The sequence below is a fragment of the Lithobates pipiens genome, unplaced genomic scaffold (assembly GCF_037356315.1).
Source record: "Lithobates pipiens isolate NorthernLeopardFrog02 unplaced genomic scaffold, aLitPip1_a1.2 Scaffold_25, whole genome shotgun sequence".
Classification (NCBI taxonomy): Eukaryota; Metazoa; Chordata; class Amphibia; order Anura; family Ranidae; genus Lithobates; species Lithobates pipiens.
Window position 1 is genome coordinate 179,762,346 of NW_027507787.1, and position 16,176 is coordinate 179,778,521.

General features: G+C 42.4%; 1 protein-coding gene across 1 annotated transcript in view; it reads right to left on the bottom strand.

Annotated features, from left to right (window-relative positions):
• KNDC1 (kinase non-catalytic C-lobe domain containing 1) overlaps positions 1-16,176 on the bottom strand; it is a 289,084-nt gene that overhangs the window by 233,030 nt on the left and 39,878 nt on the right. Inside the window, exon 2 of the mRNA XM_077455239.1 lies at positions 5,003-5,201. Within this exon, the coding sequence (XP_077311365.1) occupies positions 5,003-5,201 (199 nt within the window). The remainder of the gene's footprint in view (positions 1-5,002; positions 5,202-16,176) is intronic.

A 16,176-nucleotide genomic window follows, 5' to 3' on the forward strand; every position in this document is an offset into this window, starting at 1 on the left:
TCAAGTCTTGGGCAGACAGCAACAGGTCTGACAGATATTGCACAACAGGCTGCAAACATTTCTTATTCCAGTGCAATTGGATGTGTTATGCGATAGATCCACAGTATAATAAACTAGAATTAGAGTGCAAAAACTGTAGTGACTACTTCAATTCCGTTTTGCCTATATTCCCTCGTATTAACATGTAACCCTCTATAAGAAATCTTTTTTGCTTTAATTTTTTCTTCTGTGTGTGCATAGTGAACCAATATACACTATAATACCAAAGGTATTGGGACGGCTGTCTTTACACGCACATGAACTTTAATGACATCCCAGTTTTAGTCCATAGAGTTCAATATTGAGTTGGCCCACCCTTTGCAGCTATAACAGCTTCAACTCTTCTGGGAAAGCTGTCCACAAGGTTTAGCAGTGTGTCTATGGGAATGTTGGACCATTCTTCCAGAAGCACATTTGTGAGATCAGACGTTGATGTGGACAAGAAGGCCTGGCTAGCGGTCTCTGCTCTAATTTATCCCAAAAGGTGTTCTAGCGGGTGCAGCCCTGTCAAGTTCTTCCACCCCAAACTCACTCATCCATGTCTTTATGGACCTTGCTTTGTGCACTGGTCTGAATTCTCTTTAGGCATCAGCATGCCAAGACATTTTGGACAATTTCATGCTCCCAACTTTGTTGGAACAGTTTGGGGATGGCCCCTTCCTGTTCCATCATGACTGCGCACCAGTGTACAAACAAGGTCCATAAAGACATGGATGAGTGAGTTTGGGGTGGAGAAACCTTACTGGCTTGCACAGAGTCCTGACCTCAACCCGATAGAACACCGTTGGGATGAATTAGAGAGGAGACTGCAAGCCAGGTCTTCTCGTCCACATCAGTGCCTGACCTCACAAATGCGCTTCTGGAAGAATGGCCAAATATTCCAATAGACACACTCCTAACCTTGTGGACAGCCTTCCCAGAAGAGTTGAAGCTGTTAAAGCTGCAAAGTGTGGGCCAACTCAATATTGAACCCTACGGACCAAGACTGGGATGCCATTAAAGTTCATGTGTGTGTATAAAGGAAGACATTCCAATATTTTTGGTAATCTAGCATATGTATATTGCATATAATATGTATCATCACAGAATTGTACTTTCTGCTTAGTAAAAGCAACAAAAGTGAGTGTGTTTTACTACTCCATGCAAGTCTATCTACCAACTTAGGCTGAGAAAACAAACTCACTGGGTGGCCTATAACAGTATATCACATAATCAATCCACAAATTGGTTCATGAACAATTCTCATGGAAATAAGGAAAAGGTAAGTAAAATTGTAAAAGTACAGCAATTGTCAAAACTTCACTTGGCCCTTGAGTTCTGAAACTATGTTGGACACTGCGATGCAAATAATTAAAGACCAATTCCTTCATCATCATATTCTTGCAAAAGTCCAGTTGTGTCTGGCTTGCTTTAAAGTGAATCTGTTTTCAAGTAATGGACATTAAAGTATTTCACATAGTCTCAGCAAGCAGTAAAGGAGCTTCAAATTCATTCCACACCAACTTCTATAGCCACAGACACTGTGGAGCAATTCATCCTCATAATTACAGCGGACGTTGTTCAAGTACATTTCTCAGCAGCTAAACTCCACTGCACCATGTTTATATTAAGGGCAGCCTTTTATTAAAATAATAATCTGGGAACCTCTGCTAAAACAGACTAATTGGGGACCAGGGAGAATACCCTTTACACTGGTGAATGGCCATTGAAAAGAATGCCTCCCCTACAGTGGTGTTCAGAATGCCACCTTTACAGACAGCTAAAAAGTATCATTGGTGTTATGCAGTTGTCTCTGCCAAGAGGCATTGGCCCCGTAATTGTGCAGGCCCTAGCTCATTATGAATTACTTATCTGAGATCGAAGCCCCCACAGTGGTCCTCGTTCACCGCTCTGGCGGGTGACATCTCCCGGGGGGGGCTACTTCTGGGTATCGCGGCTCCGGCGCTGTGATTGGCCAGAGCCGCGGTGACATCACATGCGCACGTGGGAGCCGCCGGTAACGGCACAGTACAACACGTAGGTGCCATTGCTTCAGTTTGCTTAAGTGCGCATGCGCCGATAACGTCGGCACATACAAATACAGGGATATCTCCTAAACCATGCAGGTTTATGAGATATCCAATGTTAGCTACAGGTAAGCCTAATTATAGGCTTGCCTGTAGTATAAAAGTAGTTGTAAAGGGTTTACAACCACTTTAAGCTTTCACAGAAAACTGATTGAGAATAGCTGCATTAGGGATAAGCTGGCTAAAAGGTTGCCAAGCCAGTGCTGGGAGGGTAAAGTAGGCAATGTTTTCAGTGCCTCTGAAGAGAATCAATAGCTCAAAATGCTTGCAACTATAGGAGGTTAGGGAGGGCTTATCTTAAAGTAGAATAAAGGGCAAAACCTTTTTTTATTATTATGGATAGAGTAAAGGAGAGTTATAACTGCTGAATGGCTGTCAATTTTTTGCCTTCTGTGTCCCAATAGGGAGATTTCCATTCACTTCCTGTCCCTTACCAAAAACAGGAAGGAGGGTGAAAATGCCTTCAAAAAGGGAGGGAATCTCGGGTTGTCTCCAGGTTTACCAGAACTAGTGTCCCCACTGGAAGATTTCCCCTTTTTTACTGTTCTGGGAACAATCCATAATTTGGGATTTTATTTTACTTCCAATTTCGATGATGCCAGTAAAGATGACAAATAGAGGGTGAATCTCTCTATTGGGGCACAGGCAGCAATTAAAACCTTACATGTGTTGCAATACCTCCAAACTCTATCCTACACAAAAAATGCTTTTTCTTTAGTTAAAATGTAGGCCTCATCCACACTGGGAGTAGAAAATGCGTTTGACTTTTATTTTCTGCCTCTAAACGCCCCTCTATGTTAGCCTATGTGTCATTGCACACAATGGCATTTAGAAGCAGGAGTGTTACAGACAGAAAAACAAAACAAAAAAAAACTCTGTTCCACCATGTTCAAGGGAGAAATGTCGTACCGCAAAAAACAAAAAAAAAAAACTGGCAAGGCTAAACACGCATAAACACGCTTGAGCATTCTTTCATTCCAACGGACAGAATAAAATAACATTCTAGCCAACAGCAGGAATAACTGCCCTAGATGCATGACGCGCCTTAACGCATTTGCAAAATGTGGATTTAGGCATGTTTAACACTGCTTTTTCCTCCCCTTGAGCAAAAGGTACCCATGGGAGGAAAAAATCCTGTGTGTATGAGGCCTAAAAGATGGAGGGCTCCGTTCACTAAAGCAGATTGCGTGCGGTATTTAGGTGATCGGACACATTTTTGACAAATGCAGCATGCGATCCTGAGCTTGCATCCTTAACAACCAGTAACTGTCAAGGTTGTTAAGGAGCAGGCAGTTGCTACATCCTTAACAACCGATGAGTCATCAGATGTCAGCCGGGTTCCTTGCTGACACCTGATTGTAAACAAAAAAATTGTCTGCAATTAAATATTGAGAACCCCCCCACCAATCCATACCAGACCCTTATCCGAGCACACAGCCTGGCAGGTCAGGAAGGGGGGGGGGGGCGGTTGTGGGGAGCCCCCCCACGCCAAAGCACCCCCTCACCTCATGAACCATACCAGGCCACATGCCCCCGACATGGGGGTGAGGGGGGGTGCTTTGGAGCAGAGGGGGCTCCCCACCCACAACCCTGACCAGTGGACTGGGGGCTTATCAAAATCTGGAATCCCTCTTTAACAAGGGGGTCCCCAGATCCCAGCTTGTTAAGTTACTGCAAGCTTTCACTACAAAAACAATGCATCACGCCATACCATAGTGCTATTTTATTCGAGTTTTATAGTGAATTGAATTTTTTTTTTTCTTAAGCTGTGCATTAGCTTACCACATACTCGGATTCGGTAAGATACCACTTTGTAAATGGTGCCCACATTCTGTTACTTGGGAAAAATAAATAATCTTTCTAAAGAAAGTTTCCCTCCAAATATTTACCTATTCGGGCGGTGATCTTTGGATTCCTACATTTCCATGTGACTCGAGGAGCTTGCATCCCCCACCACACTGTGGTTCTATCTGCCAAACCCTACTTTACTACTTTCTATTTTTTTTTTATTATTATTATTATCTATGGAGTCTACTTTTAGTGCTCATTAAGGATATGTAAAGATTTGAACATCCATAGCCTGACAACTAACTCAGTTTAAAGCAGAGTTCCACCCTAAAATGGAATTTCTGCTTTAAGCACTCCTCGCCCCCTTACATGCCACATTTGGTATGTCATTTTTTTTTTTTGTCCCACTTCCTCCTTCTGCCCAGGGACCGCCAAGGAGACTCCTCCTTTCGCCTTAGGTGGCCCCTCCCTCTAGGCAATTTCCTGGGACATGTGACAGGTCCCAGGAGATCGCCTGTCCACTCCGGGAGCGCATGCGCCATGCGTGCCTGGCCGTGAAGCCGAAAGCTGTCATGGCCGGGTGGCCAGAGTTGCAATGGAGGCGCCAGCGGATAGGAGGGGGAAGAGGAGCGACCCTCCGTTCGGCCGCATCGCTGGACCGTGGAACAGGTAAGTGTCTGTTTATTAAAAAAGTCAGCAACTACACTTTTTGTAGCTGCTGACTTTTAATAAACAGAAAAAGTCTGGAACTCCACTTTAAGGCTGTGCAGCCTAAATACACACCCAGAGGAAAAAAAATAACACCTCCTACGCATGGCCCTTCATACATATGCCAAGGCTGTCATATTAGTAGCTTGTTTACATGAAGGAAACTGATCTTTACCGGTCCTTGAAAGAAAACGCTGTGACACAAATGTAGGTTTCAATATTTCAAAAGACACGTTTCATTTATTTAATATACAGTACTGCTTTGACATGCTTGCAGTGGTGTAGATTGCAGCGTAACACCATTGCTTTGTATTTATTTCATGAGAATTTCATAAATGATGCACTTTTGTCTTTGAAAAAACTGCTGTGGGACTTGGCTGGACCCAGCGACAGAGACTTACCGCTAAGCTGCTCCATAAAACAGACGTTGCCGCTGGTGTTAAAGGCCAGTGTGTCTGGTGTAATACACAGAGTCTGGAAGATAGCTGCGTGAGAGATGTCCTTCATGGAATAGCAGCATTCCAGGCAGATTGCCCAAATGTCCTGCTCAGCGAGACAGTTATCCCGTAGTGACAAAATATCAGCCAAGGAGACGTTTTCCTGCCAAGAGAATTCACAGTAATTCAGTGACGATATAAACAAAGTGCTACACCACATCTTCATTTGTTACCAAACTCTATTACAAAGGAACAATGCAAATTCTAATTAATCTGTAAATACACAGCTCGGCCAATTGCCATTCTCCTTCATTTAAGTAGAACGTGGCTTACTAATTAGAAGTGTAGTAACCTAGGACAATCAAACAATAAGATTTCACTTCTTTACTACTCTAGTGCTGGGTACACATGGGAAATTTTGTGTGTTCAATCCAACGAGCTGAACAAAAATAAAACGTACAGATTACTGTACTAACACATTCAAAGTTAGTGCGACAATCTTCCCGCTGAGATACTGTGTTCTGTCAGGGGGACTGACCACCCCGCCATTACACAATGATCAATGCTGATGAGATGCCGCTTTTCCTACAAGCTTGTTCAACAGAAGCCAGTCGTCAGACGAGGAGCTGTACACAGGCCGAAAGTCAACCAGTTCCTGCCAAACTGACCAATTTCAGACGATTTTCGGCCCATGTGTACCCAGCTAAGCAGCTTTAGGCAGTGGTCTCCAAACTACAGCCCTTTGCTTGCACTTGTCTGGCTCTTGGGGCACTATTCCAACTGCTGACACCAACAATAAGGCACCATTCCTTCCATAGACACCAACAGTGGGGCATAATTCCTCCCACTGACAGCCAATCATGGGGCACTATTCCCATCACTGACACCATTTATGGGGCACTACTCCTACCGCTAGACAAGCTGCACCATCTTTTGTGCATTTTTAAGGGTGTGCCCCCCAAATCTTTGTTTGTCTAGTGTATGGATTCTGAACAAATCCCTTTGGACTGGAGCATCCCTCTCCCCATCGTTATCTCTTATTAGTATCCACCTGTGTTTTAGGAGGAGTCCTTTTAATTCTCCCAATTAGAGGCGTGTATGTCTCCCATGGTTCAGAGAAGCAGGATCTTCCATTCTATGGATAGCGTAGGACACACCGATATTGAGGTACTTTGAGGTAGTAGTGGGCTTAGCACTATATGGCCATATGGTGTAACTAAATCCCCATATTTTCTGAATATGCCCACTGTTTTTAAATAGCCTTGCAGGAGTTACAAGTCATTTTTGTATGTGTGCGCTGTAATCTTTTTTTCTACTCCTACCATTGACACCATTGATGGGGCACTATTCCTACTGCTGAAACCAACGATGGGGTACTATTCATCCTATTAAAACTAATAGGGTACTATTCCTCTCACTAAAACCAACAATAGGGTACTATCCCCCCCACTGAAAACAACAATAGAGTACTATTCCTCCCACTGAAAACAATAATAGAGTACTATTCCCCCCCACTGAAAATAATAGGGTACTATTCCTCCCACTGAAAGCAACAATAAGATACTATTCCCCCCACTGAAAATAATAGGGTACTATTCCTCCCACTGAAACCAACAATAGGGTACTATTCCTCCCACTGAAACCAACAATAGGGTACTATTCCTCCCACTGAAACCAACAATAGGGTACTATTCCTCCCACTGAAACCAACAATAGGATACTATTCCTGCCACCAACACCACTGATGTGGCACGATTCCTGCCACCAACACCACTGATGAGGCACAATTCCTCCCAATGACACCAATGGTGGGCCATTAATCCCTCCACTGACACCAATTATGGGGCACAATCAATTTATTTATTTTTTACTCCTGCTGACTGAGTCGAGGTCTGAGTGCCAGTCTACCTGTGTTTTCTGCTACACTCAAAGATTCCTCCTGATGGCCTCCACCTCACTACTGTATCTTGTAGTTTTGGATGCAGGGTTCCCTCACTGAGCACTGCAGTTCCTTACATCTGCATCCTACATCGCTACTACATCTTGTAGCAACATGGGAATCAATGAGAGAAACTACAAGGGGGAGACCAGGCATCCAATGCTCCTGAAAGCGTTGGATGCAGAATATTCTATAGACAGTGGTAGCTGTGAGAACAGTGAGAAGACCAGCAGGCTCAGCCAGTGGGCCGAAAAGTATTAAAGGATTTCTTTTGGAAAAGGCAGAATTACTTTAAGTGTCGGAAGTACAAGGGGAATTTTCAGTAGCTCAAACATGCAACTAAATTGCAGAGTAACAATTAATCGCTAAACACATGGAACAAATGGTGAACTACACAAGAAGCCTCACAGCAATTAATAACACACAGTTGGATCACAACAATCATATGCATTGAGAAATTCCTACAAAATGCTTCTTGAGTCGCTGGTGTGCCCAGTTACCCATATACAACCTGTGACTCTTCAAGGGACAAGTATTTCCATGCCATGCCAGCTGGCAATGGTCTCCAAATCTTGTCATTTCTACTTTTTTTTTGCGTTAACAAGTGCTGCACAAAACTTTAATAATAAAATTGAAAGAGAAGTGCTGACCAGATGTTAACTGCATTTAACACATTATTCTTTAGAATGGTCTTATACACAGGCTTCCAACACTGTGATAGATTTAAAGAGAAGAAAACTTTCAGATAAACATTTTATTCTCCATGAAAGGAGTTTAAGAACCTGAACATTCACTTTAAAGGGGGGTGACCACCTTTTCATCAGGTTGACGTAAAATATCAGCCATTCATGTATGAATTGTGCTTTCTTCTGCTCCTCTGGCATGCAGCTCTGAGGCTACTTCCACCCGAAGCTCTCCCCAGCTTTTTCCAGCAACACACAGCTTTTAAAATAGGTCAGCTAGGCTCGAAAAGCTGTTATCCTGTCATCTGCAACCTTACTTCCTGGTAATAACTAAATGTGGCCAGGCTGCTGATAGGGCAACAACCATCAGAGGGAAGGTGACCTCTGTCCCATGACTTTCCATAAGAGTCACACTTAAGCCTAGTACACACTATCAGTTTTTTTTTTTTTTTTTGCATTCAACCGGACGGGCTGAACGGAAAAAAACTGAAAAGCTCAGGAAGAGATCATGTACTAACAATCCAATGTTAGTACAGCAATCTCCCTGCTGAACTATTGTGTTCTGATAGTTGGACGGCCCCACCGCCAGAACACACCAGATCAGTGAACTTATTAGATGCTGATCGGCAGACTTTTATCAGTCATGCCCCTTCGACAGCAGCTAGACATTCGCCTGGCTTCTGTCAGACTGGCTGCCACACACACGAGCCGAATGTTGACTGTTTTTTAATGAACCAGCTGTGAGCGCTGATCGGATGCCGATTGCAGACTTTATTCAATCATGCCCCTTCGACAGCAGCCAGACGTTTGGCTAGCATCGGTCAGACCGGTTGCTGTACACATGGGCGCCAAATGTTGGCCAGTTTCATTTGAACCGGCTGATACCGCCTGATATTCTGCAACTGTGTTCGGGGTGGGCTTTAGCCCCCCCCATTCACACAGGTGGCTGACATGTAACAATGCACTACAAGGGGATTATCATTCTATGATAGCTATTTATAATTTCTTTGGAGCCTGTTCACACCTGTTCTAATGACAACATTCCGTCGAAACGTGTTAGGGTAGGGCATTGAGCGATGTCACCTCGTACTAGCCCTTGGTGACTCGCAGCCTGTGTAAGTGGCTGGAGCTGGCGGTGCACACTTTGATCATACCATGCTGTTTTTCCCCCTTGTGTTGGGTATGACACAGAAAAATGGAGGTAACTACAGTATTTATCGGTGTATAACACGCACTTTTTTCCCCACAAAATCAGGGGGAAATCGCCGGTGCGTGTTATATGCCGATCGCGCCCCCCCCCCCCCCCCTGGGCAGCTTTCAACAGCTTTCGACCCTTCTTGGCAGCTTTCGGCCGCCTGAATAGCTGCCGAGAACGGCCAAAGGCGGCCGAAAGCTGCCGAGAACGGGCAAAGGCGGCCGAAAGCTGCCGAGAACGGGCAAAGGCGGCCAAGGACTACAGAGCGCCGCCGAGATACACAGGACATCTGGCTCTGTATCTCGGCGGTGCCATTTTTAAAAGGCAAAGCTGAGAATTAAACTGACAAGGGTGCAAATGATGGACAAGGCTGCATGACAAGGCTGCAAATGATGGGCAAGCCTGAAAGTGACACTGATAGGGCTGCATTGATGGGCATTTAAATGTAAGTTTTTCTTCTTTAAACTTCCCTCCTAAAAGTTTTTTTCCTTAAAATTACCTCCTAAACTTGGGGTGCGTGTTATATGCCGATAAATACGGTACTTGTTCCAAATAGACACACGTGTTTGGTTTTACACTATGTGGTACTCTCCCTCGCATATATTTGGATCGTCTAACAAGAGGAAGATCGAGATGTACGCATACCAATGATAGTGCCAATTGGAGAGAGGGAGATTTGCCCATTTAAAGCTGGAGGACACTGGAGATACAATTGATTGTTATCTTTGTATCTTTTAAATACAAACGATTTTTATCTGCTTCCCACGCACATTATTTTTTTGGGAGGCGAGAGAACGATTTTGATTAGATGGAGGACACTAGGGGATTTATTCACAGACTTCATTTGCACTTTTACATACACTGGTGACTTTGGACATTTATCAAGATTTTGGACAATTATTTGGATCATTTGTTTTGCAACATTATGTTTTTTGTAGAACTGATTATTTTGCCTGTAGAATAAAATAATAATTTCTACAAAACAAAAATGTTGAGCAACGTTGTGCTAATATTTGTGTTTGCATTGTCATTTTATTTACAGTTTTAAGTTTTCATATAGAAATGGACACTTTATTAGATATACTTATTTATTTTATTGATGCAACATACTTGCACATTTGTATTACTTTTCAGAAATATTTTGAGCACGGTCACAACTAGATCTATATTGATTTCCACACCTGTGTTTCTCTTCCATGGAGCTTCGAAAAAAAGGACAGGAACTTTTTGGTCCAATAGACTTTAATGGGAGTGAATGAAAAACATATAAAAAAATGCACAACAATGTGTGAAAATGCAGATGTGCAAATAGGAAGCTGCTTTTAAACCAAGTAAAGCAAAAAATAAGGGGGCAAATATACAGTTGCCCACAAATGGAGCCAGCTGGTCAAAAAAAATAAATAAAAAAATAAGGATTCCCCATCCACGTGGATGGAGGAATTTTCCCCCATTGCACTATAGTATTCTGACAGGCTGGTCGGTGTTGGCCTGATTGCCAAGGACTGGTGAGCTATATTTGACTGGCTGTACTGTTTGAAACCCTGAGCTGTGATGGCGACCCTTGGCACCCCAGATGTTTTGGAACTTTTGCCTTGATGCTCAACTACACTGTATGAGAATCATGGGAAATGTAATTCCAAAAACCATCTGGGGTGCCAAGGTTTACCATTGCTGCCTTAGAGAATTAAGGTGCAACATGCATTATTAGCCTATCACGGCCGCTACATGCAGGTTGCCCTTGCCCTCGCCCAGTGACTACTGGTTGCATACTTGCCTTCCCATTTTCCCCACCTTGATGCACTGGCCCATTGATGAATGGTGTAGTTGACATATTTGTATGAACCTTCTCCCCACTAGCTGGGCACATTGAACTGCAGTCGGCTTTGCTGCCATTATTCCACAAAGTGCCTGTATACAGACTTGCCAGCTTGTGGGCTCATATCAAGCAATTGAGTGTCAGGTTTATGTAGTCCAGCCCCATCTAGAAGGATTTTAGGGAGAGCAGAGGAGACTCCGGGCTACATTTTGGGGGTAGTGGCGTGGGAGACCATGCTAGTTGTTGCCATCCTTTGTATATCTGCCATGGGGTATTATCCCCAGATGCCCTCACATTGCTATTGCCCACTTTGGCTGCTGTGTCTCTGGCCTAATTCACTCATTATTCAGGGGGAATGTATGATGGTGAATGCAGTGTAAACAGTTGCTTCTGGTGCCATTGACAACATTGTCATTTTATTTGTGGAGAAGTGGAGGTGTTTTATTTTTTGCACCATTTTTAGAAGAAATTTTCACATTTGGTAAGTAAAGCCTTTTTGTCGATACTTTGCGATCCTTAAAGTAACTGACTTTTTCGGTTCTTTCCAGCCTGACTTTTTTGTATGAGCGCTGCATGCGTTACATGGGTTGCACCAGTATATTGCGGCGAGTCAGCGGACATGGGCTTATGGTGATCTTTACTCTATTTATTTGCCTTACCTGGTTGCCAAATGATATATAGGGGAGGTCCCTCTTTTTTTTATGTTTAAAATTGACTTTTCTCTAACTGGAATGATCACAGATGGATCGAAAATTGGCTGCTCCCTGTTGAACCAGCTGAATATCGATCCATCTGTGGTCAGCTTCATTCCTCCCAGTACAGTTATGCCCTGTACAAACGAGCGGACATTTATCTGACATTCCGACAACAAAATACATGGAATTTTTTCAGACGGATGTTGGCTGAAAACTTGTCTTGCATACAAACAGCCACACAAAGTTGGTCGTAAATTGCGAACGCCAAGAACGCGGTGACGTACAACACGTACGACGAGCAGAGAAAAATGAAGTACAATAGCCAGTGTGGCTCTTCTGCTTGATTCCGAGCATGTGTGGAACTTTGTGCGTCAGAATTGTGTACACGCGATCGGAATTTCCAACAATGGATTTTGTTGTCGGAAAATTTGAGCTCTAAAGCTCAAGTTTTGTGTGACGGAAATTCCGATGGAAAAATGTCCGATGGAGCCTACACACAACAAAGAGCTCCCATCGAACATTTTCCGTCGGAAAATGTGACCGTGTGTACGGGGTATTATAATGACGGAATATTCAGATCCTTGTATAACCATAACTGGTGCAACCCAGTACCCTTTTTCCTAATGCCCCATACACACGATCGGAAAAATCGGACAACAGATGGTCTGGGTTTTTTTTTGCATGCTAGTCGTATATCGAACCTGAAGGGTTTACAAAAGTTCCGAAAATTCTTTTATGACAGAATAAAAAAAAAATAAAAAATTGGAAGTGATGTCATGTGTTGTAGAGTATTTTTCGGATGACAACTGTACTGATTAAACGAAAAAGGTACGATCAGGTATGAATCAAGAAGACTTTTCGTGCATGTCCGATAAAATAATCTGATGAACTGTCGTGATTGGCTCTTGAAAGCTTTGTACTAAAGATCCGATTATCGTACGATCGTGTCGAAATCGGTATTTTTCGTCCGATTTTCGGATTGTGTGTACAGGCCATAAGGCTGCGATATGTAAGCAGTGATATGCATTACTTGTGGTGGTAGCGAGTGCAAATGCAGAACTATTGCACGGACAGTATTTACAAATACCTGAAAACGTATGCACATTATCCAGATGACAGATGAAAAGAGAAAAATACTGTGCTCCGAGCAACAAAAAAAAAATGAAAGCTACACAAGCAGCAGCTACTAAAGTGTGATACACACCAAAAATAAAAATAAAAATGTAGCTGCGCTAACAATGATTATCCCCCTTAGAGGGGAACCTCAATTAATGTGTCAATCTCCCTAATGATTAAACATCAGTAAAAGATAAAAAAATTCCTTTTTAAATTAATAAAAATGTATTATAATAAGTTGAAATTGATCAATAAATATAAATAACAATAATTCATATGAATGTGCATAATAAATACAAAAAATTATATGTACATATAAAAGTGAAAATGAAAATAAATTGTGACAAAAAAGTGAATAAAATTCAAATTATAGTCCAATCAATATTTGAAACAAAACGTGCAATCTTCTGTCACCAAAAATGCAAAACACCAGAGGGCAAGCGTTAATAGCACACACAAAATACACAGCAGGACTCGCTGACGCAGTTACGTAGGATCTGAGCGAACGGGCGCTCGCTTGCCGGCTGGCATATACGCTGTCTTTTATTGTTTATGTTTGTGGGTATATCTACTTTTACTTTTTAATAAAGCTGTATACCAGATTTACAATATGGGAAGTCCCTCTGCTTATATTTTTTGAGAGATCATTGCTTCACATGTGAAAGCCTTTCCGGGTGCGATGCCATTCTGATCTTGAATGCCAATTTGAGACCCACCTCGGAGATCCTGCTGTGTATTTTGTGTGAGCTATTAACACTTGCCCTCTGGTAAGCATGCATTCTGATGCCCTGTAAACACGATCGGAATTCTGGCCAGAAAAAGACAGATGAGAACTTTTCATCGGAAAATGCGACTGTGTGTATGCTCCATCGGAATTTAGCTGTCCGAATTTCCGCCAGCCAACAATTTATAGCAAGTTCTCAATTTTCCCGATGGAAAAACTTTCTATCGGTAATTCTGATCGTGTGTATGCAATTCCGACACGGTAAAAATCACACATGCTCAGATTCAACTACGAGACATTGGCTACTGAACTTCCTTTTTCTAGTCCCGTCATACGTGTTGTATGTCACCACGTTATAAACGTTCAGAATTTGATGTGACCGTGTGTAGGCAAGACAGCTTGAGCCGAATTCCGTTGGGAAAACCATCAGAGCTTTTTCCAACGAGAATTCCGATCGTGTGTATGCGGAATTAGTGGTGTTTTGCACTTTTCGGGGACGGAAGATTGCACGTTTTGCTTTGAATATTGTTTGGACTATAAATTTGAATTTATTCACTTCGGGTTTTGGGCCATTTTTGTCACGATTTATTTTCATTTTCACTTTTATATGTGCATATAATTTATCCAGATGACAGGCAGAGAATTTGACGACATAGGAACCTGCGTTTAATTCACTAATTAAAGAAATAATAAAAAATGTCTATTTGGTTATCATGGCCAACAACGATCTTCCTTTCCTGAGCATTAATATGCTATTATAGACAGAAGTTAAATACACAGTCACTGAGCTTTATAATCATGGAGTGGATTAACCTCACTGTAACGTATCCTTATACAACCCATTCTATGGTGACCTACAAAAGTAATTCAAATGTGCTGAAAAAAGATCTTCTCCCATATTGTGCGTTTCTGCCAGATGTACATACATAAAAACATTTATGATCATTTCCAAATAAGACTGATCTGTCACCAAGAAATAGAATACATTAATGTAAAAGGCAAAATATAAAAACAGGGGAATCCTTGTTTAACCACATATCTATCCAATCTCCTTTATAGCAGGTCTATAATTGAATTAAAGTGTTACTAAACCCAGGAACCTGTATTCACTATATCTGGTCTCCCACAGTACACAGAACATGGAAATACAATTATTTTAGTAAATATAAACTGCTAAATACCTTTTCTACTCAGCAGTATATAGCAGTCTTGTCACTTCTATCAGTGTCAGGCTGAGCACTGGTTAAAGCTTGCAGGAGGAGTTTTAATTCTCCTCTGACTGTCCTATGAGGCTGCATGACCCCTGACCTTCTGTCTGGACAGTGCTGATTGACCCTGTGCTGATCACATGCGCCCTCCCAAAAAAAACAAAAACGAAAAAACTCTCTAGCAATACCAAACTAAGTATGTGCAGAATGACTCCTAGGGCTCTGTGCTATCAGCAGATGGATTGGGGACAGCAGAAGAAGGTGAGGATCAGGATCAAACAGCCTTTTTACACAATGCGCAGGATTAACCCCTTAGGTTCCACAGTGAGTATAACCAGTATGCTTTACTGCATATTCAGACTGATTTTACTATTGTGGGTTTAGCCAGTCTGGAACACAGGTTTAGCCTCTTAACTACTTAAGGACCGCCTCCTGTTCATTTACGTCGGCACTTTGAAGAGGGATAGCTCGGTAACGGCAGCAGCTGCTGCCACAGCCGAGATATCCATCTTTACAGGAGGCGGTCCCGTTTATGATAATGGTGGTCTCCACAGCGTGTTCGCCGCAAGATCACCGTTATCGGCAGCGGGAGAGGTGCCACCCCCCCTCCCGCCGCTCTCCGGAGCCGTCGGTAGCGGCGGAGGCAATTGGGTCCTTTCCTGTGCTGGGTATGGAGACGAGTGAGGCTAAGATGGCCCCCACTCGTCTCTATACTATAGGAGGGCGGAAGCGACGTCAAAACGTCACTTCCGCCCATACCTCTTAAAAGGTACATTTTTTTCAATGTCATTTTTTCAAATTACTTTTTTCTTTCATTGCATTTAAGTCCAAATATGAGATCTGAGAACTTTTTGACCCCCGATCTCATATTTAAGAGGAACTGTCATGCTTTTTTCTATTACAAGGGATGTTTTCATTCCTTGTAATAGGAATAAAAGTGATCCAATTTTTTTTTTTTTTTTTTTTTAATACAGTGTAAAAATAAATAAAAGCAAGCAAAATAAATAAGAAATTTTTTTTTTTTTTTTTTTAAAACACCCCGTCCCGACGAGATCACGCGCAGAAGCGAACGCATATGTGAGTAGTGTCCGCATATGAAAGCCACACATGTGAGGTATTGCCACGATCGGTAGAGCGAAAACAATAATTCTAGCTATAGACCTCCTCTGCAACGCAAAACATGCAACCTGTAGAGTTTTTTTAATGTCGCTTATAGAGATTTTTGAGGGTAAAAGTTTGACGCCATTCCCCGAGTGGGCGCAATTTTGAAGCGTGACATGTTGGGTATCAATTTACTCAGCGTAACATTATCTTTCACAATATAAAAAAAATTGGGCTAATTTTACTGTTGTAATATTGTTTTATTCAAAAAAGTGAATTTTTGCCCAAAAAAGTGTGCTTGTAAGACCGCTGCGCAAATACGGTGTGAAAAAAAGTATTGCAATGACCGCCATTTTATTCTCTAGGGTGTTAGAAAAAAAACAATATATAATGTTTGGGGGTTCTAAGTAATTTTCTAGCAACAAAAAAAAAAAACTGTAATGTAAACACAGAGTCTGAAAAAAAGGCCTGGTCCTTAAAGTGGTGTTGCCACCAAAAAATTAAAAGCTGCTTAAAATTCGTACTCACCTCTAAATACCGGTTGCTAGGGGGTCCCTCGTAGTCTGCCTTCTTCATTGCCCGGGCTGGTGACATCACTTCCCCTCGCGCCGCACATTCACCTGGGACCTGTCACGTGTCCCAGGTGACTGTACGGCGTATC